The following is a 24545-nucleotide window of genomic DNA, read 5'->3' as shown; positions in this document are numbered from 1 at the left end:
ACTCCTTCTGGATCCTCTACTTCCCCCAAGTAGAAACTATTTTAGGTTGGTGACCTTCCAACAACCCAAGGCTAGTGACCTACATACAAGTACTTTCAGGCTGGTGACCTTAAGAACAACCATAAGTTGGTGACTTTAAGAACAACCAGTGTAGTGACCTTATTTCACTCTTTAATCAGTTACTTAAAGATTAAAGGAAGGACTGTGGGATCCATCCTTCATTAATTATAACATTTATATATTATAATTACAAACCTCCTTTTCAGGAGTCTCTTAACTGTAGTCTGTCTGGATTTATCCAAACAGACCAGCCTTTCCCCTTTCCTCTTTTCATTCTAGTCTTATTTTATTGTAATTACATTATAATTGAAATATAAACTTTATACATAAAAGTAATACTACCCCTCCTGACCCATTTAGTGAGCCTAGAGTTCTCAAATAAGTCCTCTACCCTCACATTTGGGGGCCTCATCGTGTTGAAACCCAAAATTCAACCTCTACCTTTTTAACCAAAAGTGTGAGACATCATAGAACTAGACAACCCAAAAACAAATCACTAATAACTTGGATTCTAAATTAGAACACTTCAAGTTATTCAACTACACAAACACAAATTCTTGTTCAGAATCACTACAAATCATACAATCAGATCATTGGAGTATTGTGATTGATCATCAACCACTTCACCCAATCCATATCAACACCCTCTCAGCCAATTCAAAAATTGTTCAATTTTTTTTTATCTAATATTTTCATTCTGTCATATTACAATTTTATTTTTGTTGGTGTTGTTTTTGGTTCTTGTTTTTGAGTGATACGCTGAAATACCCAATTCGAGTATTCCTTAAAGTAGAAGAACCCGGATTTACAACTACAGAACCGACGAGTCGGGTAGTTACATACACAGAAAGTGGAATTTTGAATATCCAGACAAAGAAAAGGAAGAAACATCCTTTCGAAATCAATCACATCACCGAAAGAAAAGGATTATCATAATCAGGATATCATATTGGACGAACGCTCAGAAATCGAATCAAAGGAAAGGAATCACGGGGAGCTCAACTCCAGAATCGAAAATCGAATTCTTTTCCGATCGGATTAAGCCACACCAAATAAACCAACAAATAAAAAGTAAGTACTTGTACTCAGTGATACAAGCCACAATTCTCTTCATTAGTTCCTCTCATTAGTTGTTATATTTCGCATCTCAATAGTAGTCTCATTATATTGTTTTGTTTCTTTTTTTTCAATATTTCCGAAGAATTTCCCAATACAGAAATATCAAACGACGAGATCCTACATCCTGATCCGAACGAGTATTCTAATCCAACTTACCGCCGCGGAGAAACATCAAGCATCATCTTTTTCTTCGCAAACCTCATTAACAAACAAGACTTGCAGATTTATGAGTAAGTAATAGAAAACATCAAAGAATAATTAATCTCAAAAGAAAAAGAAAAAAAAAAAGAAGACTGACGTCAACAAAATAGTGAGTCCGATATCAAACAGGACTAGGAAACTTTCCGATCGACAACTACAGTCATATAAGAAGACTCATCAATTCAACTTCAAAAAATATTTGGACAAATCGTTTCCCATCCGAGAACGTAGTCATTCTTGTCATTTGATCGAACTTCAAAAACTCTTTGAAACTATCAATTTAGTTCTTTATATCAGAAGTAAACACTATATCTATAAATTTTTTTTTCCTTTCTCTCTTATCACTCTTCCTTATTCATTAAATCCAGTATCTCGTTTTACTAACATTTGAAATTCCTGGATTGAAACTTTTTTTTTTACTCCAACCAACTTCGCCTAGTGTCTTTTCCACATATCTTTAACTCATTGGACCTAGCCAACCACGGAACTCCAGCAAACGACCAATCCGGTCAGCAAGCTGTAGGTGGTAACAGATCTCATCAGTCAACACCTGCGATAGACGGGTCAATCCTTGACTTCGAAGACGCTTACGGCAACGTCACTCAGGAACCGATTGTCATTGAGTCTACTGTCAATACACCGGTCCCTATCGATCCTTTAGCAAACATCGAGATTGACTCGGTTTGCTCAGACGATACTGCGAGAGAACAAGTCCGGACCGAAGGACATCCACCAGAGAATCTGGTCAATCAATACCGAGGTAAGAGAAACAATTCTCTTTCATCGAATTTTTTTAATACACCTCTCTCTCTCAAGTACTCATACATATAGTTTTTTTTTCTCTCTTCGCTAGATAACAACAATAATAATCCTACTAGTCAACATCAAGGACAAGTTGTGCAAGGGAATCAGCAGGCGACCGATCAGAGGAACGTGGCCCAAGAACATCATCCAGTTCAAAGGACGCATAATCATCGTACATAGAACTAATACTAACAATACAGATAATAGAATTGCGACTAATACATAACACTTCTTATTATTTTCGCCTCCTTTATTATCATTCCTTTTAATTTTTTTTTTTTAATTTTCCTTCTCTCTATCGAATATTTCAATCTTTCCTCTTGAAAACTCCACAACATGTCCGCGAGAAGCTCCCAACCCCCAAGCAGAGCAAGCTCCACCAGCACACGTGGGTCAGGTAAATCCAAACGATCCGCAGAACCGAGCTCAAGGTCAACACGGAGGTCCACAGTGGAACTATGGGAACCACTACCCGCATCAGGTAAGCCTGATCCATTAATATTAGAAACTTTAGCCAGAGAAAAAGAAACTAACAATAAACGGACGGACTCATTTATTGTAGACTCAACAACAACAGGCCAGGTATTACTACCAACCCAATTACCCCCCTCATCTAGCAGCCCCGGTAGCTCAATACCCGCCAGCGCCAGCTCCAGCCTACAACCACCAACCCCAATACCCTCCACACCCCTCGCCTGTGCACCGACAACACCAACCGACCCCCGGGGCGAGCAACAACCCCAACCAACCTCCACCTCCTCCAGCTCAACCATCGTACCAGCATACCCGAGAGCTAGAGGAAGTCCGCTTGCGTCAAGCCATAGTCGATCTCAAGCGCAACTTGGACGAAGCCAAAGTCGCGAACAACAACTCGAACTACCGACAAGTCCTAGGTGCAGCCAAGGAAGCCCACCAAGAACTCGAGGAGTTCTTCGGCGGCCGTCGTCACCGATCGAGAGTGGAGGAAGTGGCGGGCTACAACCCGTACCACTTGAACCCTCGGACCATGGAACCGTTCGATTCTCCGAGACCAGGACCTTCCAGCCAACGTCGCAAGCGAGCTCACGACGAGGACATCGAGGAGATGGCAGAGAATGCCTCCAACCTTCTGGACATGATTCTGGTAGTCAAAAAGATGAAGAAGGACGACCGCGATCCAGACTCGAAAGGGAAGGGAAAGGAGAGGGAACAGTAAGTATCCTGCCCCCTCCTAGTTCTTCTTTTCATCATCACCCTTCAGTGTTATTTACTGAGACTCCTTTCACTGGACCACCTTTAGATAATGATCCCTCCAACTACTTGTCTCCTTCTATCAATTCATTAAAGATAGAAGAAGATGAACTAGAACAGGTAAACAATCAAGGACTGTTCAACCAGTCGAATTTAGTTTCAAATCCCTCTTCAAAAATCTCTTCTTCCTCTATTGCCCTTTCACATCATGATTTAGATTTAGATGACCTGATACAAAGAAAATCTTATGCAATTTATCAATGTGTTGAACGTTTACAACCCAACTTGACACTATTAAAGAATCAATGTGAGCATAGTGAGCAAATGAGATTGAGAGAATTCCAAGTAAACTGCCAATTACACAAGTCATCCTATGATGATACAATGAATAAATTTACTGAGTTGAGAGAAGAAGTTATAGAAGTCAAAAAGATCCTTGATAAAGTCAACAAACAAGATTATTATCAACAACTCTATAGTGATTTTGTGAGTAAGTTATCAGAAATAAAAGAAGAACTAGTTGAGTCTGGAAAACAAAAAGAAAAAATTCAAATAGAGAGTCAATCTAAAGACAAGGGCAAAGGAAAGGAACAAACACCTTCTAGTAACAATAAAGAAAATAGTGCATCAACATCAAATACAAGTGACAACGCTAAACAAGGAGAAACAGAAATACAAACTGAGAATGTTACACCAATGTATAGTCTAAACAAAACTCAAGCTCTTGTATTACAGATTAGAGGTACATTGAACAAAATAATTGATGAACCAACACTTAAACCTTCTGAACAAAATATGGTGAAACAAATGACAAATTTAGCTAGTCAAATTGCTACACGTATATCAGAAAATGAAAAGAAATTGACATCCAAACTCAACAGTTATGATAAAAATTTCCACGAAACATTAAATAAATTGTCGCAGGAAAGAAATCAGGATAAAGCAAGTATCAGAGAGACAAGTGACACAATAGTAAGTGATTTAGCAGAAATAAGGAGTACATTAAGAAATTTAGAGGTAAAAGTAGACAAACAAATAAAATTACCAATTAAGGATCCGTATAATAAAATTGAAGAGCTACTTGACAAATTTGGAAAGCATGAGCACCATGTGAGCTCTACAATTGGCGAAATAAGAGAAGAAACAAACATAAACAAAATCCGTGAAAATCTAAATCAACAACAACAACAATTTGAAAGTGGAATGATGAGATCATACCATGCCCTGCAAGAAAAAATACAAGATAATCATCAACAATTACAAAAAGAATTATTGCTCCAACAAGAAAACCACTTTAAAACTTTTACAGAACAAATATTTAAAAACCAAGAGATCTCAAACAACAAGTTATTAGACAAGCATAACGAGATACAAAGAAAATTGTCAGAGATGGATGACAATGCAAAAACTGCAAGGGTGTCAATTATACAAGAACTTAAGCCTAGTACAAGTCACAATAATAGTATTCCAATAACAGTACACCACACAAATTCAAATGCCAACAATAGACCTTTTAATTTGAATCTTGAGGAAAATCCAAGAGTTGATCCGTCACTTAGAGGAGAAGCCAGATTTAGACAAAGCACAACAGATCCGCAAGAAAGGACTGTCAGCTACGTGGAACCCTTACCATGGAATAGAGATTCTCAGAGCCCAACAACTCGTGAAAGGACAATTGTAAGAGATGAGACACTTCCACCTCGTGAAAGAACAATGGTGGGAGACGAGACATTTCCACCTCGTGAAAGATCATTTATGAGAGAAGGTACTGCTCAAACAGGTGTAACAGAATTTGCTAGAGAAGATAACTTAACTAAAGCATTGACAAAACTTTGGCCAACAGGGAAAGATTGGAAAAAATTCAGTGGAGACGGAGAATATAATCATAATGATTACATTGATTGGTGTGATGATTTAATCATCACCTTGAAAATGGACCCTTTGGTTGTAGTCAGCCACTTAGCAACAGCATTCACAGGTACAGCAGGTCAATGGTACATGGACAAAAGAAAAACTAAAGGCTCAATGACATGGGATGAATGGAAAGAAGAAATTCATAAAAGATTTGGTAACAATGTTTGGAAAAATAACATGGAAGACTTATTTATAAGAGACAAATTTGATGCACCGCCAAGAAATTCACGTCGGAATGCCCTTTCCGATGTCACATCGGGGACGGTGTTCCGAAGCAGAGTCGGGGCCAAGGCGTCCGATAGAATCGATGTGCGATGTCTAATCAGATCCAGGTTGTTCGATGGGATCCTCAGTCCGACTGAGGAATGGTTTGCCAGATCCGATGAAACTAAGTTCCGATCCCAAACTGCATTGGTGACGAGCGACTGAACCTCAGCCTGATGAGGTCCGATAGCTACTCGTATAGCGCTCATCCGACTCAAACAAATGTGCGATAAAATCATCGCATCGCATCCCCTCTGAGCAACTGAACATCGGGCCTTTTGTCCCGATTCAATCATTCTTGCGAGTTCATGTCGGTGTTTAACTCGTGATTCAATCCCCTAAATGCCCGATTCAATCTCACTTGCGAGGCAACTTCGGTGCCATCTTCGCGACACAATCCAAACGCAGCCGATGCAATTTGCGTAGGACCTATTTGGTCTCGAATCCACCCCAAAAATTGCCGACAAATAATCCATAATCTTGATATTGCAATTCATTTTTTTGTTGTCTAGTTTTTTTTTCTGTCTTGCTTATTTCTTCGACTCAAAAAAACAGCAAGGGTTTTTCTGTACAAGCACCAAGTTTTGAGCTCTTCGAACATCGAATCTCAAGTTCGAATATGAGAGGTCTGGGCTTCGAGCCTCAAACTTTTACATGCTGAGTCTCATTGAGGTTCAAGTCACTGGCAATTGAGCCTAACGCAGTGACATCATTGTACACGACGCATAGTGCTATATGCACAGGTTTCTTTTCGAACGTGTTACAATACTACTGTGTATGCATTGAGTCACTTATATAGATCAACTTTGTTACTTCTTCCCATCCAAGACAACGAAAATTTTCGTCTTCAACGGGGGAAGATAGAATGATGCCCAACCAATAACTAGCACAACATACATCAGTAGAATAGAATGATACATGATCTTTATCTTATATAATCAATAGTAGCTTATTCTCTGTAGGGATGCGCTCGAAGCTCGAAGCTCGAAGCTCGAAGCTCGAAGCTCGAAGCTCGAAGCTCGAAGCTCGAAGCTCGAAGCTCGAAGCTCGAAGCTCGAAGCTCGAAGCTCGAAGCTCAAAGCGGAACTTGATGTTTTAAGTTCTTCTCAAAGCGGCACAAACCGGATCTTACGCTTAAACCTGGATATGGCTGCGTGAACAATACATATTATCGGTATCATTTTCTTCTCGGTGGTAATTCTTTGTCTGTACAGCATAGACTTAAGGTGGTACATCTTCCAGAAAAATCCCTATCCAGCCTCAGATAACCACATGATACAATGGAAAGGGCAACTCCCAGCGTCACCCAGAGATACACAAGGAATAACAGGCATAGATACATACAATCAATTGGAAAGTTTTCATATCTTGACATAAAAAAGGAATAAAAGAATAGGTACGAGTGTTTCAAAATTTCGTGAAGGATAGGTGAGACGGCGTCAAAACCTCGAAGAAAGCATAGGCATGACCACTTTGAACCTTCCACTACATAGTATTGATCTGCACAAGATATGCACAAGGAAAAAAAGAACCGTTTTGAACCTTTACGCATTTCTAAACCAATGAAGCCCAGGGAATTGTAAACATGAGGTATTTGGTTAGCTTTATGGACATTTTGTTTTTACAAGCTGGTCTGAATTACTGACATTGAATATCTTCTGATGCTCCCAAAGACCATGAAATGGGCCGTATTTACGTAGCACTTGTGTTCTGAATACACGGATCAACTTGGCTTTGAGAATATTGCGGGGTACGCGGTGACTCGGTATGAAGTGGTGGATAAGTTCTCGAAGGGCACCCTTTGTCACTGATCGGGCTTGAAGTTTAACGTTCGGTGAGAGGATTTTGATCAATTCCGTCGGTACGCTAAAGATTTTCTTCCAAAATAGAGGGTCTTTGTGAGGCGTGGATGCACGGACTGCTCGGCGATTTGGATGGATATGAGATGGTGCAGGCATTCTACATGCTCGGATAGGAGCTGAGCGTCTACGTATAGGTCTTGAAGGTGAAGTAAGATTCCCTGTGATCGATATGTTTCCAGAAATGATCATGGCTAATAAGATGAAGATACGATAGTTAGATTGAGGATGAATGTGGCTATTTAGAGATATTCTTCAAAGCGATGACTAGGAGTGAATATGGATGAGTTACCTGTTAAAGATAACCGGTATATATTTGAGGTGAGTAAATAATTTGGATAATTTGTTTTGATAAGTGAGATCGACTATTGTGAATGAATGAGTGCCAGCTCCTAAGTTGAGATCATAGCAGTTTATAACCCGTCGTTGTATCACCCATCTGTTTTTTGAATCTCTTTGTTTTGCAAAGTTAGCAAAAGAAGACTGACCATGAGCCCTTTGTCCCATAAGATATTCGTAAGATGCTCTCTGCTTAACGCCGCATGCTAGTATCGCCATTGATAACGTACCGAGCGGGACCAAAACATGCGTAGTATGCCATTCATTCAAGCTACGTGCTCCGGATGGCCTGCTAACACCTCAGAGTAAGCCCCATTGACAACTACACCCCGCTCAGCACTCAGTCACAGAACACAGGAGTCCCAATAAGTATGGATGGAAGCTCATTACGTTCGTGTTCAGGTCAGCTTCCTTTGAATACTCAACAATCACTTCCTAGAAGCCTCGCGTCCTGGGTTTTGAATCAAACGCTTCTGACTGAGGAAGTGATCAGATCGACATTACGATCTCCATACTCGTAAAACAGATATCTATATAACCCTGACCTCTAAGACACTTCCATTTCCACTCCATACGATCTTCGTATTCGTAAAACAGACCCTGACCTTTAGGACACTTTCATTTCCAACCCATCTCTTCACGACTATCTTGGTAAAATATATTCACTTGCATCTGGTATTTCACTTTGTTCCTTTTTCTACGTACCCTCACTTCTGAAGCATAGGCCTTTCTTCTTGGTTTAGACCTTTCTTCTTGGTTTAGAGGAAGCTACACGGTATGCCAAGGCTTGTTCACGGAATCAGAAAGTTTGGTGACAAGTTGTTTCAGAGACTTCGTCGACTTGATTGTAAGTTCATCTACACCTCAAATAGATATGTCTCGATCACTCACGTTTGGGTTTACTCCTCTAGTTATCAAAGATTCCAGTAGAACATCAAGACCAGGTGTTCCAATGGCAAGCGACTTGCCAATCTCAATGGACAATCACAACGATCATGATGGCATCCCTGAAGCAAATTCTGGAAGTAACGAAGAAATCGGAACCCATATCGAGAGTAAGTCAAATGATTCTTCTCTATCACCACTCTCTGAAGGCATGGCTCACACTTATACTTATTCATTGAATTTATACTAACAAACAACTAGATACTCCAGATTTGATCATTACAAAGGGAGCTGGGATTCAAAGGGATTCGTATAGATTCAGCACGGTATTGGAGCTCAAAGATCTACATAGGCTTGTGGGACACATGTTGAATGGTCAGTCATTCATTACTATTGATGATATTGAATGTGATGATTGCTGACTGGAAAATACCTGGCAAAGTGCCTGGAGTCCGTAAAGGTATACCAATGGGGATTAAACGCTTGTGTGTGCGTAATGTGAAGCGACACCGTACGCCAAGACTTGTTCATAGGATCCGAAAAATTGGCAACAAATTGTTCAAGAGACTTCGTCGACCTGATTGTGGGTCCATCTATACCTCAAATAGTTATGTCTTGATCACTCATGCTTTTGGGTTTACTTCTGTAGTTATCAAAGATTCAAGAAGAACATCAGGACCAGGTGTTCCAATGGCAAGCGACTTGCCAATCTTGATGGACAATCAGCCTTTCGTCAACGATCATGATGGCACTCTTCAAGCAAATTCTGAAAGTGACGAAGAACACTTGTTTATGGAGCATAACTTACTTGACAATCATACGTCGACTTCTAGCAATTGTAGCACTTCAAACACAGTTCCCGCTTCACTATCCACTGGGACCCATATCGAGAGAGAGTCAAATGATTCTCCTTTATCACCACTCAGACCACGCAAGCGCTCTCGTGACAGGATGGATGACTCTGAAGGTAAGGCTCACACTTATTCATCGAATTTCTGCTAACAAAAAACTATCAATACTCCAGATTTGACCATTACCAAGCGAGCAAGGATTCACACCGATTCATATAGATTCAAGACGGTCTTGGAGCTCAAAGATCTACATAGGCATGTGAGAGACATGCTGTATGGTTAGTCATTCACTCCTATGACAAATGATATTGAATATGAAAATTGCTGACTGGAAAACACCAGGCAAAGTGCCTGGAATCGATGAAGATATATCAGTGGGGCTCAAACGTTTCCATGTGTGTAATGCGATGCAGAGAACGTTTGAACACATCAATAATATCTTTAGAGAGCTGTTGAAAGACGATGATGTTATCATGGATGATGTACATGATGTTTCATCATAAGTATGAGGTATATATCAATTTGAGGCTTTTTCCACTTTCAATCTTATGTTCCCTGCCTGTGGGTTCAAACGCCTCTTTTGTATATATGAGTAATTATTTCAGAATTGGATATCATGGAAAATTTTATATCGAAGCTCCTGGTTGTAAAATCAAGGCTGAAGTTTGGACAATGAGCTTTCAAAAGTTCACATATTCATCATGCCACGCTGCCATAGGGCTGAACTTGATTTCCCAGTCCGATAATTCAAAGATGGAAGAATTCCAATCAGTGAAGCTCTTCGAATATAGCTAGAACAACGGTGACAAAGACGCTTCCATCTGTGTTTGCAGATGATCGTGGAATGGGGATGAACTACTGTCCATCTTCCTCTTCTTGCTGCATCGACACTAGCAAACGAAATTGGGATTTTGAGGACTTTGGGGTCTACAACCACCGCACCTCCATCAACTTGACTGACTATTGAATGTGTTGACTGCTGTGGATCGTAGAACATCAAGACAGGTGCTATATCTCAGATTGAATGGGTAAACTTTTGGCTAGAGATAACCAAAAGTTTACAAATCAGTCATATTGAGTATAAAAGGGATCGCCGTTTTTTAAGCTCAACGTCTTACGAGCTGTCATGCACGTCAAAGTTGGTCTTTGACTGATTGTGATGTGTACACTTCACTCTTGCTTACCACCCATCACTTACATACATCTGGTCAGCCTTCTGACTACAGTGTTTGAAGCAATATTGATTTGTCGAAGTGATGAGGTTTTGTTTACAGATTGATACTTTTTCGTGGTCTCCATGACTGGCCCGATTGCCACTTCCAATGTTGCGAAAGCTTGTCATCGTCATGTATTGCATGGTTGGGACCTCTTTAATTATTTGTTAAGAACAACGTACACTTCAAATTCGAATCATATACGACAATTCGAAGGCTTGCCATTTGTAGTTCCATGGTCATCCTTTTGATCTTGAACCAATCACGCGTTTGTTAACTCTGACGTGTAGCTTGACGTAGACATCAAATTACCTTGTAGAACGCTGAGCGTGATTACGTACTGAGTGATTTGAAAGCTTACTATTGCATATTTTGCATTACTCAGGGAGGATGCGCAAAGTCGACTTTGGAAAATCGTAGAATACATACCTGAGTTTAAGATTTAAATATCAGCAAGATTCGAACCGCTTGGGTGTTAAAGCTTACTTTCGACACCTTTGCCTGACGAATAAACCAGCCGAGTCCCGGACTTTGTTCCCCTCATCAATCGCTCAATCCAAACTTCATAATCCCCTCTCCCTATCTTCCTTTCAAAATTCCACATACACATCAAACAGTCCTCACATCCTTCGCCTTTCTAAATTCCTTGTTCGAACTTCGAACTCCTAACTTTATCACCCTTTTTTCGTTTCTAAATCCCTAGTCCAATCATCTGTCTCAGTTCATCATTTCAGATGGAACACTCAAAAGGCCTTACTCCAGACGAGGAATCCCGCCTCCCGGGTACTCTCATAGAAAAATCTGGATCCCCTCGACCGGTTCGTTCAAACAGTCTTCACATTTCTTTCCTTTCCAAATTCCTCGTTCGAACTTCGAATTTCGGAATTCATCACACTTTTTATGTTTCTAAACCCCTTGTCCGACCATTTCTCTCACTTTTCACTTAGAAACATTCGCAAGTCCGTACTCCCGATGAGGAATCTCTCATACCGGGTACTATTATAGAAATCAAATTTAAATTCCCTCGATCGATTCGTTGCGAGACCGAGCCGGACGAGGCTTTAATCGGGAAACACAAGTACTCGAAGGTGTACGAGTTTGCCAATCCTTGTTCAAGATGCGCCAATACTGGTCGTACCTGTGTAACTAGTGGCACGAAATCCGTCAAGTGCGAGTGGTGCAGGGTTTCGAAGATACCTTGTGACGTCAATGGAGTGGAAACTGTCCAATTCCACTGGCTGCGAAATGGAGCCCTCTTTCCTGATTCGAGATTCGACACCAAGACCAAAGCATCGAGCACTGATCTCCCTGACGAAATCTCCCTGTTGGATCCAGAAGACGAAGCTAGGGTTGATGATTGGTCATCAAGGACAAAAGGTAGGTGATGCTTGCTCCATTGCGTCTGCTTGGAGATGCGTGTTCGAACTGACAAGTGTTTCTTCATAGATGTCAATCCTCTCGATCCCAGTCCACTGCAAAATTTCGGTGTGGAGATACCTTTGGCTAGGAAATCGGGGTCAAGAATCATACAGGATGATATAAGGGCCGACCGATATCTTCAACGTGTAATGGGATGGCGACGAAGCTCTGAGGCACCACCCTTCCGCCCCTTGGGCTTCAATACGATGCCTGTTGAGGAGAGACCCAGTCGATTGAACAAGAGAACTACCCCGGATCCCGCTAGATCTGAAGAAGAAGAGGATCGACCCAAACGAAAAATCAGAGTCAAGATTCGAAAGCCCCCAGGTTTGGAGGTCGACCACTCTTCCTCCCCTACTGCTCATTCGATGCCTCGAACTTCCCATCCACAGCCCTCTCAACTCTCCTCCTTGGCTCCTGCTCGATCCCTACCCCCACCTTCCATCGGACGTGCTATTTCACCAGTCGCTGCGCCCCCTCTTTCGAACCTGGCAGCTCCTCGCTCTTCACATGCTACTCCTAAACCCCCGAACCTACCATCGAATAAGCCTCCGCACTCCCGTCAAAGCCCTGCGATTCTTGAAAGTTTTCCACCCCCGGTTTTGGAAGACACTTCGAAAGTTCCTTTATTTCGACTTTCTTCACCATTGGAAAGCGAGGAACGAACCAACGAACAAGTCCAATATCCAGATGACGAAGACAGAGCCACTGGAAAACATGGACAAGTGGTAGATGATCATACGAGATTGAACAAGGCAGTAGGAGCTGCTGGAACTGAATTAGAGCACCAGTTTTCTCTTGCACAACATGGTGGAAACCAGCGGTCCGAAAACACTCAGAAAGATCGGGGCGATGATATTGATTCAGATGATAGCTCTGTAGACTGGGGTGTAGTCGAGCCCAACAATTTTGATGGTAACGTGGTGGCGGAGCAGATGAAGAAGGCAGCAAAAGATATGGAGAGATTCATGGCAAGCAAAATGTTGGAAATTGCTGCTTTGATCCCAGCCGGTCATAACTTTAATAATTTCATTGCTATGCGTAAAGCGATACAAGATAAGTGGAAAGGATATAAGGAAAAAGTGAATGAGGCTGTCAAGCCTTTACAAAAATTATAAACTAATGTTGTTATTTCTGTTTACTTGCTTTGATAAAAAAATGGTGGCCCGTATATTTCTATCTTTGTTCCTTTCGAAGTCTCAAAATCAAGTTCCTGAATGTAAAGTGTCCCAATTTTAATGATGGACGTAAGATATAAAAATTTGATAATTTCAACGTGTCTGTACAGTCTGCCCTTCTTTGAGAATTCAAACTTTGAACGCCAACATCGATTTCCAGTTCCAGTTCCAGTTCGACTTCAACGAGCTTTGAGCTTCAAGCTTCAAGTTCAGATGTTTCGACATTCGAAAGTTCGATTTACAAGATCAGTTCGATTTTTTGCTTGTCGGAAGATTGAAACTCAAGTCATTTGGAGAGGATCGAAAATAGCTTTTGAGACTCACACCTCCATCACCGCACCGGGAAAGGAATCTGAATGATACCCTGCGTTTGACCGTAGTTGTACAGCGCTAAATCCAATCTTTTCAAGGATGGGCGTTCGAAGTGACTATGTACCATAAAGCATGAAGGCTCATTTAGAGCCCAAATTAAGTATGCCTATCTCCTCGACTCACAGTCTTCACAATTCCCTCTGATATCCATATCTGAATGACAATGATGAGAAAATCTTGAGATACTTACATAAATGTATAATTATATAATGACTTTCTCAGCATGTAAAATTGATAGCATACATGTATTACCCAATTGAGAGGATGTGTTTAGTGGACCAAGAGAAAAGCTGAGCAAATCAGTTTAGAAAACTATAGGATTAACTTGAGTAGCACTATATCTGAGTTGATCAACTCGTGAATGAACACTGGGAGTGGGAACTTGTGACTAAGATAGGCAGAAATAGACCAAGTGAAACTCGTCTGGTACGAGTGGACCTTTTAATTATCATACAAAAATATACGTGTTCTAGAAGTCTCAGCCGACATCAACATTCAGAAAGGAGTACGAGAGAAATAAAACATAAATGTGAAAATCAATCAAGTTTGTACAAGGAAGACTTATATCTTATATATCCTTTCCAGCAATTGGCTTCCCGTGTATCCTCACCCGATAAATGCACGTATATCCAGAGTGTCCATAGTTTGAGGTGATTTTGAAAAGTACTTTACTGTACACCAAAGGATGTGTTCTTGGTATTTCGAAATTCTGTAAGGGTGAGCTGGGGCTAGAGATACTGTATACTCCTTTGAACAAAAGAGTCCCGTTCGCTGATTGATTGTGATTGTCATCGAGGCCCCAAAGTTCGAATTCTCTAGGTGCCGCGGTGATGTCATTTTGCGCTAATTGCGCTCCAATGTGTTCAATTGACAAGGAGGTGATGTCAATGGTTCGACTGAGGCCTATCCCTAGCTGTCCAACTGGTCCTTCCAAAGGCCAACAGTTTCCGGCTGAACCATCACCTTTCAGTGCAATTTCTGGTAAACTCGCCTGTAAGTTGGATCCACGTAATGCTCTCCACCAAGAGAGACGCCGTCTCCAAGTTGTAGAGGGAACAAAGGAGGGTGAAGTCAAGGATTGAATCACATATCCTCCAGTTTTTAGAAAAGCGAAGTCTCTTTGGCCATCTCGATCCTTGATGCATTGCTTGAAAGCTTCGCGTGCCATGTAGCTCGTTTCCATTTCCAGATCGCCCGACGAAGAGCAATCCTCTGTAATTCTACCCAGCTGATTGTTGTCCCCGGTTCGTAATTTATTTTCCTGTGTGATGGTATGTATTCCTTCACTATCAACGTTCATGCTGATTTCAATGTCATCTATTTCTGTGTACACACGAACATGACCTGTTGCTACTGGCACCGCTCCTCGCACGTCGGGGTTAGGGGTTCGAAGTTCCACCATGGAAGCTGTGTCGCCACTCGAAGTTTGGGAGTTCAGGTGTACTCGCATGTACTGGAGGTCACCTTCGGCTTTTTTCAAACGTCGATCAAGAAGGTGAATCCGACCGCATGTAGCTATATGAGAGGTTGAATCAGCCTTCAAGACATAGACCGAGTTTAAACATGCACGAACTCATCGCAAGGAATATCAATAACCAAATATGCATTGCAGGGGCATGTCGTGAAAGTTCAGTGATAGCTTTCCTAGCTCGTAGTCCAGCGCTACGACCGAAGCTGAGTGGTACCCCCTCGCTTGACTGGCATACCTCAAGACTTGGCATTATGGGTTGGGTAATGTCTTGTATCGAATTTAATTATGGGCTTTGGATAAGGTCAAAGGCTTATAGCTTGCGAAGATTAACCACTGCTTCAATGAGGAGAGAAAATAGATATCAGAATGAATCGAGTGCAAGCCGCGAGTTGAGAGTAATTCATGTAACCATTGAGTTCATAGATATATATACTGACAACTGACATCACAGATGCACTATGTTCATGAGTTCCATGCGCCGGACTGAGCCCGGATGGCTGAGATGAAACGTCTTGGACTAAACGCAAAAACGTGGAATACGCAAGCAAACATAGGCGCCTTTGTGTGCACGTATCCCAGCCGAAAGTACTATTACATACATAGCGCAACTTGGGAGATGAGATTGATTCTCTGAGGAATCTTTTTCCGAAGTTCCTGCGGACCCAAGTACCTGAGCTAAGCTGCGTAGTGGAGTGTTGGACTCCAGAATTCAAGGATGAACATTCACATATCTGAACGGCGTCTGGCTCGTTGTTGAGCAGATGGACTCGATCATAGCTCAAGAAAGGAGGCCTGGGTTAAACTCAATTAAACTTACATAGAGCAAGGAAGTTCAAACTCAAATCTGAACCGAGTCTGAATTGTTGAGTCTGACTTGTTGTTGAGCTGATGGACTCGATACCTCCATAAAGGTGGTGTGGGCTGAACTCAATCAAGCGCACTTAGAGCAACGAAGTTCGAACTATCCCCATCCGTCGTAAGATTAGCCAGCCATCAACCTCGCAGACACTGACACTTGGACTGTTTTGGTTGTTAACAATTTGTACCGCACCCAATTACTTTCGAAATGAGTGTTTCTTCCGGTGGCGGGACATCCTACAATCATGTACTACGAATTGAATCAAGTGAGGCACCAGCTTCATCCCGCCACAAGAGATCATATGGGGGCGTACTAGAAGCCGAATCAAGTGACGCGTCAGCGCAGGATTTTCACTCAATCAAATGCCGCAAAGTGGGGAGTATGGTGGGTTCATCATATACTTGAAATCTGGACTTCCTTGAGATGACTAAGTCTCCTATCTCTTCAACACTTCTACTAACAAGTCTCATCGAACACCGCCTGATTCAAGGTTGGATGATCAACAATTCATCAATCACCTCATGAATAACGCTGCATTTGCCGACTCAACAGGAAGATACACAGACGCTGTAGCAATATATCTGCAACTCCTGGATTTGTATACCGCCAACATGTTAAAATGTGAAAGAAAAAACGGTGTGACCAACAGAGGTCCCCATTCAGGGTGGATTCTGTCTTGTTTCAATCTAACACGGTGTTACTTGAAGCTAAATCATCCGCAAGCGGCCTCCGATATCCTTCAACAAGCCTGGAACCCAGATTCAAGTCTAGCCATACCTGCGACACATCCAAAGTATCTGGAACTATCCCATTTGTACTTCGAGATTGAGGATAGGTTACAAAATTCTTCTAATACTAAGAAATACGTGCGTCAATACCTGCTATGAACAACTCTCACTCACTGAAACAGATGACTGAAAAAAATAATGCTCTTCACCTTCACCAGGAGTTTACACCAGAAAGTTGTCAAGACGAATTCACCATCAATGATATTTTGGATCTGGTATATATGTATGGTCAAGATTTTCTGTCTCGAGAGCAATCACAAGATGCCATCTTGCTTTTGGAGGGGGAGATAAGTCGCATCACAGCAGAAAACAAACTATATGAATCAAAATTGAAAGAAAGGATCGTCAAAATCCACCTACTTCTTGCCGAGGTGTATTTGCATGTTGGCCAACCACTCCAGGGAGAAGAGATTTTGAAGCGAGTATGGGATGCTGAAAGCCGTTTCTATATCAATCATCTTGATAAAAATTATCTTTGGATGGCACAGCTTTATAGGCAAACCAGTAACAAAGAGCAGTGCGACACCACGTCTTGCAGACATCGAGCCCAAAAAGGAAGGGAACCCACACTATACAAAGTGAGTTTGGCCAGCGCGAATATCCTTATATGCCAAAAGAGAGCTAATTAAAATCTCGACTCCCTTAACCAGCGGCTTGCTCTGACCCCAATGGCTATTCCGGCCAAGATCAAGAGTCATTGGAAGTCTTGCATGTTGTATTTTCATCCAGATAAGGGTGGACACACTGGCGTAGCACAACAGGTAAGCTAGAATACAACCTATGTGCATCATATCTTGAATCTCATAATATTCCTTTGTTTCAGATTACGGCGGCTGCTACAGTGTTACTTGATCCAGAGAGTCGTCGCCGATACGATTTAAAGATTAATGCTTGACGAGTCTTCCAATGAGAACAGATGAGGACTGTACCCAGAGTTTCATATGCTTGTGTCGCTGGACTTCTTATTGATTGTGTGTGTTGGTCTATGTGCGTAGAGAGTTGATTGATTGTGGGTTGGTCTATGCGCGTAGAGAGTTGAATGATGTGGGGCACGGGCTAGCGTTTTTCATCTGCTACGTGATAATGTATGATAGGCCAGTCCGGTGTTGATTGTTTTGCTGGATAAAATTTTGAAGGGATCCACTTCTATCTTACTTTTGTATGAATATGAAGAAAACATGGGAGTGGGATGTTCGAGTCTATCGATTTTGATTTTCTAACTGAATCATTGACATCGACGCTGGCACACCTATACTGCCCATAGCATGCACCGTAGCACAGCGGCTCCATGCTACGTGATAGGAGTGGGATATCTGACACTTTTCATCTCAACATGTGGCTACTGCCTTAGCTTAGAATCCGTAGAAGAATAGGGCCCTTTATAACATGGCTTATTGAAAAACATTTGAAAATGAAGAATGAAAAACCTCATACACTACACAAAATGTCATCTTTACCGGGCGGTAAAGAAAACTACTGACATAGAAAAGTCCTGAGGCAACAGGAAGAGAGCTAAAAATCTGAAACAATATGCACCTTGTTCCTAGATGTTGGGGCGTCATGACAAGTATTTTTTTGTATTTTACACACAGATATTGGTTAATGTACTAACAATAAAGGCTGAGAATCATCAAAAACCCACCTGTAACAATACCTGAAATTTGGCCCTTGACTTTGAAGACAGGATTTTTGAATCTTCAAACATCAATAACTTTTGCAGTTCTGAATCAAATCACTCGATTTACAGTGCATTAAGAAGGTGAGCCTTCCCTCTACATTTTTCATTGTGACATCACATATGTAGCTGGTCTAAAAAAGATCCTACAGAGCTATTCATGCAGAACTGTTTGAACATATGTAGAGTGTTTAAATGACTAGATAGCACCTTACTAACATTATGAAGTGTGAAGGAAAATAGTTCAGCTTTTGAATGAACCAAAAATTGAGTTATTTGGAGCAGAATTGCAAAAGTTATTGAAGTTTTTAGACCACAAAATATTGTCTTCATACTCATGACCCATAGTTCAGGTATTGTTACATGTGAGTTTTTGATGATTTTCAGCGTTTATTGTTAGTACATAAACCAATATCTGCCTGTAAAATACAAAAAAATACTCATCATGACGCCCCAACATCTAGGAACAAGGTGCATATTTTTTCAGATTTTTAGCTCTCTTCCTGTTGCCTCAGGACTTTTCTATGTCAGTAGTTTTCTTTACCGCCCGGTAAAGATTACATTTGGTGTAGTGATATATACAAAGAGATGTCAATTTAGACAACAGGTATAAGAGGAAGTTAAATGAGCTGTGAACTGGAATTCGGTGTATTCCGAGAGTGATAAGTTATGGATTTTCTGAACTAAGTAGTAAATCGGTGAACACCTTCAAGGGTTGGGGTAGGCAAAATCAGGCGAGTTGTTTTAGACTTGATAGCAGCTGCCTCGGAAAGCTGGTTGAAGCGAGCAATGACCTGGCTCATTGCGCGAAACTCGTCTTCGATTGCTAGCTCACGACACGCCACGTGATTGCCAATAATTTCAGCCTGAAAATTGAATATCATCAGCAATTTATCTAGCCTTTAGTCAATCTATAGATACACTTACTCGAAAATGTTTCGCATTGCCCTCAAAGGTCACAAGAGTTGCACGGAGGTCTTCGAGCTTCGTCGCAATAGACCTTAATGTCGATGCGCTTGCTGAAGTCATTGCGATATTCCTATTGAGCGATTGACTACCCCAGCTTCCGAAGTTCATTAAACGTTTCCAAATTGGGATGCCAGCCTTGAACTTTCGTAGCTGCATGTTTTCCTCTGCAAATTGAGCACCGACACTCGCAGCGAAATCCGAGCCTCTCCTGGCCAGGGGAATGGCATCATCTATCTGCGCTTGCAGGCCAGAAAAACCTTCCGATATGGTTTGGACCAGATCACCAAATCGGTCATATGCTGATGTAGTCAAGTATTTATCTTCCCCATCGGCGATGGAAGTCAGTACGAGTCGGATCACTTCGAGCTTGGGTTTCACAATTTGAATGTCAGTTCAGGGCTGGACCGCCGTTAAATCGTGATCAATTGTTCAAGAAGAACCGATGCTCTCACCTTCTGAAAAACCTTTCGCAAAAATGAGATACTCGCACTGTTCAACAGATTCACCTTGTCCCTCACATCTCTGGTCGTCTCACCAAGGTTTTGAATACATTCGGCAAGGTGGTCTTTCTTCTCTAGTATGTCTGATGCAGCGATGGCCTGAGAAAGCTCTAGTATTTCATCTTGGTAAAGGCAAACATGATTAGGATTTCCAAGGTCAAGAATCGACTCGAAGATATCACCAGCGGACCGTGCAGTCGACGTGACAGTGTTTGATAGTGAAGCCACCTTTCTCGAGTGACTATGGCCTTTGGGTCCACAGAAATAAGGCCCACCAATATAGGTACAGTACCAGTACGAGGCTGTCGGAACGCGAATACTGAAACTCCCGATGAGGTACTGGTGAAGACTTTTGGGGATAGCTGGAATCGTTACCACTAACAAAGCCAATGCAACCCATCCAAGAAGGTGTCTTGACATGGCTAATGGATTCATTGACCTGAAGGCGTAGAGGGAAATTTGGAGTATACGAGTAATCTGTCAGTCACAAGCTCAATATCAGAACGAGTCTTGGCCTCACAAAACACGTACGCGAATAAGAGATTGTATGTTTCCAAAGGGTTCGAAGGCTTGATCTGAGCCACGAGTCGAAAAGTTGAGATGAAAAGGCTGAACTGACCAAGATTCTGAGTCTTCCTACCTCAGATAGTCGAGTATTACTCCGCGTATCCTTTGTCGATCAAAATTTTTCTACATTAAAGGGGGGTATACGTTGAAGCGAAGCATTAAAGATCAAAGGGGTCTATCATGAAAGTTTGAGAATTTTCGGGAACTCAGGTTTACGTTCGTACCTTGACGTAATCAAGTAGACACAATACGCGTCGAAGCAGTTTAAGTTGACGTCTAAACGAGTGGGTCTGAGTGAGAAGTAAATAGAATGTGAGTTTCGCGACCTCAACAAACCTACACAGCTGAGTTTCAGTTGAGGCTCAGTCATTTCTGGAGTTGCAGCTGGTTGATCCTCTTCGAGATGTGACATCCGCTCATCATGTTTGATTTGTGCAAACGGCTCATGACACAATAGCCACGAGTACGAGGCTCAGTGGCTATTGCTTGAAGACTGCGTATGATGGCGGACTTCCTTGAGCAAAGACATAGCCTGATGATGTAGCCTAACCCACCGTATTTATTAGAGGGCTCCCCCAGCTTCTGCAATTTCAAAGTGTATAGAACTCCTACATAGAAAGATCCATCTACTTCTTCACAAAAACCCTTTGCTTTATTGTAAATTGAACTGCCATGGCTATGATATCTAGTTATGATACATCTTCACCGAATATGAACCCCAACTGGCTGGCATCCAGCATGGAAATATCCCCCGATGGAAAAATGAACGATGCAAAACTGAATGATACCAAACTGAACACGCCCGAATCGAATTCTCTACCGGACCACAAGGCCGAGCGTAATCAGCGTCACAGTTTTCAGATACGGTATATAGCACTATCTTCTATGGTACTGATCCTGGCTTGGTATTTATTTCAGGGGTAAATTGTCCCATACTTATTTTTGTTATCATTGAATCTTGCTCACTCTCACAAATATGATATCTCGTGGTTTCCTAGAAGCTCATCAGCTATAAACGTTGACCAGCTAAAAGAGGCGACAAATCAAATAAAGTCAGGTCGTGCATTGGGAGAACTTCGCAAGATTCAACACACCCCGATCACATTCATCCAATCAATGAAGTCTCTCAGTGATGATGTTACATTGAAACACATCGACGTACTTTCTCTAAGAGAGTTATTGGGTGTCTTGAAGACTTCCATGGACTATTCAGAGTCTTCAGCTGCCGTGAAGCTACTGGTAAAAGTTTCCGATAATATAGATCTAGTATCCGATATGATGCGCCAACTCAATGGGAAAGGTCAAATGGAGCTTGATATCTTCATGCGAGAGGTGAGTAAGGTGACAAACCATTGATACAGCAGACTGCCAATCACTGAAATAACGCTATACAGTTCGTCTTATGGTTCAATCGAGAGGAAGCTGCTCGGGACATGCACACCGCAAAAAGGGTCCTTGACCGTCATCGCGATTTGTTAACGCTCCTTACAAGGTCAATTGCGACTATACTTGATACCATCCAGCTCACAAACAAAGCCAATGAGGACGCAAGATACCAACTTCACATGTTGGAAAGGAGAATGATAGAGAGCTCTAAATTCAGCCATATCACTAAGGTGTTTGGGTCAACCGGCAGTCGGCCCTCAAACGAACTTCTACAATCAATCACGGGAATTCTGAATCACACACATGAGATTTCAACGTTTTTGGATGACAAAAGGCCTGTTTTAAAGCTCTATCAAGACAACATCAATTCGTGGCTTGTGAGTACCCAGTGGTATCATTTTACACTTCCGACACTGATCATAAATCATTGGGGGTAATTACTATCCAGGGTTCGATAGTCGATCGCATGAAAAGCTCCAAAAACTCCCATGAAGTTGACATGCAGTGTCTGATACTGCTGGATGCCATACGCAGTCACGTCACGAGCATCTCACCAGGTTCATCATCTGAGCAGATCTCACTAGGTAGGGTCCTTACTGACCAGTGAGGCGTACATATGGTTCGATTTTGTGGCTGAAAACAAACTGAGAGTACTGTTGTTACCTCTGCTTGAGAATTCTCTTTTTGAGCACTAGATATATGTAGCATATGGCCTGGTTTAACTATCTTGTATCTTTGAGAGATTTTATTTGTCAGAAGGCATCCTTCATTAGATAGCACGAATATACAAGCTGCAGTATTTAACCTGAAATTTTGCCTCCATAGAGCTCCGTCCTCTTAGTTCAAAGTTCATTTGAAGTTCGAAAGTCAAGCTGAGTCGAATATTTGAAGTTCGAACTCACCATCTGAAGCGTGAAAGGTAAGCTGAGCGAGAAATGATTTGAAGTTCGAACTCGCCATGTGAAGTTCGAAAGTCAAGCTGAGTCTAATAGGATGAATCTGAGACTTTTAAAGCTCAAAGTGCTCGTGGCATGAGGCTCTCAGTCATCGTCACACGCCTCACACGCCAAGTCCTGATCCATTCAAATAAGGCAAATGAGAAAATGATAAGAAACGTGACAAAATGATATCAAAGAATATCTCAATAAGTAAGCTCATCCATCACACCCAATCCATCACAAAGGCAAGAACCATAAAAATCTGTTTTTCTGGGTACTCAAGCATTGTAAAGGAATAAGAACTACATGATATGCATTCATTAACGCCTACAGCAGAGAAGAGAAGATTTAGGAAACAATCGAGAGCTGTCAAGCACGTGTAAGACATGGGTGGCCGAATCTATGATGTGCCTACACAGATTTCATAGAAAGGACGGAGTCAGTTTGGTTGAAATGAATATCACGGTCAGATTGGCTTGATATGTAGTCGCAAGACTTACTTTGATCAATTCGAGTCATGTCAAGTATCTCGAGGGATGATTGAATGATGGCCTTTTTCGGTATCTTGCGCTTCAGAATTAGGGGTGGTTGAATGATGGTCTTTTTCGGTGTCTTGCGTTTCAGAATTGCTTGAAGAATCGCTGAGTTGATTTTGGGCGAGCAAGTCCCTAAAAGATGGTAGTCAGAATCAGCATATGTATGGAATTTTATTATCAATGTATAACTTACTTATGATGTTCGGCCAAAGCTGAAATCAATCCGAGATCTTGTAAGCTCGTATTAAATAAGATCCGACGATTTCGCAAGGTAGTGAGATCGATCTGGAGGCAATCATAGAACACTTTGTCTTGGTTTGAGTAGGAGGGCACGCCAAATGTACCGTCGCGCAATTGAAGGTGGAGCCTCTCGACCTTCTTATGAATTTCGGTAAGATAGCTAAGATGATCGTCAAGGCTCTCTTGAGCTTCTTCTTGAGCAGAGTGGACTGAATCGAGCTCATGTTGAGTTAAGAACTTGTAAGTTTTGATAAATTTGTCTAAACCTTTGACTGCCTGACGATATTGGCCGTTCTTGAGGTGAGGAAGACAATAAATATCGAACAGACGTTTCCTCTCGTGGTCGAGGTCGAGGTCAGCTGCCGAGTCCACGCATCTGGGATCTTGGCGAGGCCCAAACTTTTCTCTGATGAGTGGAGCTTCGATGTACTTGGTGTCGGTTTGAGAAGGGAGTTGTAGGTTTCTAAGGCGTGGGGCGACCATTTCGACAAAGATCATACGTAGAAGCTCGTGATCTTCTTGAGCGTTTTGAGTGAATTTGAAATGAGGGAAAAATGCGAGGATGACTTCTAAGAGTTTTTTAGGCGTAGCTTTACTTAAGAAGCTTTCGGGATCAATCCTGGGAGTATTACTATGCCCATCAATAACACTTTCAAGGATATACTCGGGTAAGAAGATACTGGAGTGGACGTAGGATCCGTAAGACATGATGAAGATGGCAAGATATTTCTAGCAAGAAGGAAAAATACGGCGAATGGCTTGTCTTTATACCCATCTGAAGGTCATTCGACCCAAGTTTTTGAAACTTTGGACATCATTTGATCATTTGGTGGGTTGATCATCCTAACCATTCTTTTATCTTCATCTGTCTACTTCGAATTTACTATCCATATATCTGGCGGAGATC

General features: G+C 41.7%; 6 protein-coding genes across 6 annotated transcripts; 3 read left to right on the top strand and 3 right to left on the bottom strand.

Moving 5' to 3' along the window:
- Positions 1-8567: 8567 nt before the first annotated feature.
- MELLADRAFT_87788 (uncharacterized protein) lies at positions 8568-10029 on the top strand (the record flags this gene model as incomplete). The annotated part of the gene is made up of 7 exons (XM_007411149.1): positions 8568-8637; positions 8702-8845; positions 8937-9050; positions 9118-9258; positions 9325-9642; positions 9700-9804; positions 9869-10029. The coding sequence occupies 7 exons, from the start codon at positions 8568-8570 to the stop codon at positions 10027-10029; spliced, it is 1053 nt and encodes a 350-aa protein (XP_007411211.1).
- A 1445-nt stretch (positions 10030-11474) lies between these two features.
- MELLADRAFT_87787 (uncharacterized protein) lies at positions 11475-13277 on the top strand (the record flags this gene model as incomplete). Its single annotated transcript, XM_007411150.1, has 3 exons — positions 11475-11558; positions 11688-12117; positions 12187-13277. The coding sequence occupies 3 exons, from the start codon at positions 11475-11477 to the stop codon at positions 13275-13277; spliced, it is 1605 nt and encodes a 534-aa protein (XP_007411212.1).
- A 1000-nt stretch (positions 13278-14277) lies between these two features.
- On the bottom strand, positions 14278-15430 carry MELLADRAFT_87786 (uncharacterized protein; the record flags this gene model as incomplete). Its single annotated transcript, XM_007410953.1, has 2 exons — positions 14278-15224; positions 15283-15430. 2 exons carry the CDS (start codon positions 15428-15430, stop codon positions 14278-14280), a joined length of 1095 nt encoding a protein of 364 aa, XP_007411015.1.
- An 816-nt stretch (positions 15431-16246) lies between these two features.
- Positions 16247-17722, top strand: MELLADRAFT_87785 (uncharacterized protein; the record flags this gene model as incomplete). The annotated part of the gene is made up of 5 exons (XM_007411151.1): positions 16247-16423; positions 16504-16905; positions 16950-17405; positions 17478-17588; positions 17651-17722. The coding sequence occupies 5 exons, from the start codon at positions 16247-16249 to the stop codon at positions 17720-17722; spliced, it is 1218 nt and encodes a 405-aa protein (XP_007411213.1).
- A 1463-nt stretch (positions 17723-19185) lies between these two features.
- Positions 19186-20950, bottom strand: MELLADRAFT_107341 (uncharacterized protein; the record flags this gene model as incomplete). Its single annotated transcript, XM_007410952.1, has 7 exons — positions 19186-19368; positions 19430-19837; positions 19924-19993; positions 20162-20410; positions 20503-20546; positions 20591-20641; positions 20879-20950. The coding sequence occupies 7 exons, from the start codon at positions 20948-20950 to the stop codon at positions 19186-19188; spliced, it is 1077 nt and encodes a 358-aa protein (XP_007411014.1).
- Positions 20951-23382: 2432 nt separating this feature from the next.
- On the bottom strand, positions 23383-24346 carry MELLADRAFT_87784 (uncharacterized protein; the record flags this gene model as incomplete). Its single annotated transcript, XM_007410951.1, has 2 exons — positions 23383-23530; positions 23592-24346. The coding sequence occupies 2 exons, from the start codon at positions 24344-24346 to the stop codon at positions 23383-23385; spliced, it is 903 nt and encodes a 300-aa protein (XP_007411013.1).
- Positions 24347-24545: the final 199 nt, after the last annotated feature.

Source organism: Melampsora larici-populina (genome assembly GCF_000204055.1).
Source record: "Melampsora larici-populina 98AG31 unplaced genomic scaffold MELLAscaffold_23, whole genome shotgun sequence".
NCBI lineage: Eukaryota > Fungi > Basidiomycota > Pucciniomycetes > Pucciniales > Melampsoraceae > Melampsora > Melampsora laricis-populina.
This window is presented reverse-complemented; position numbering and strand designations above follow the sequence as displayed.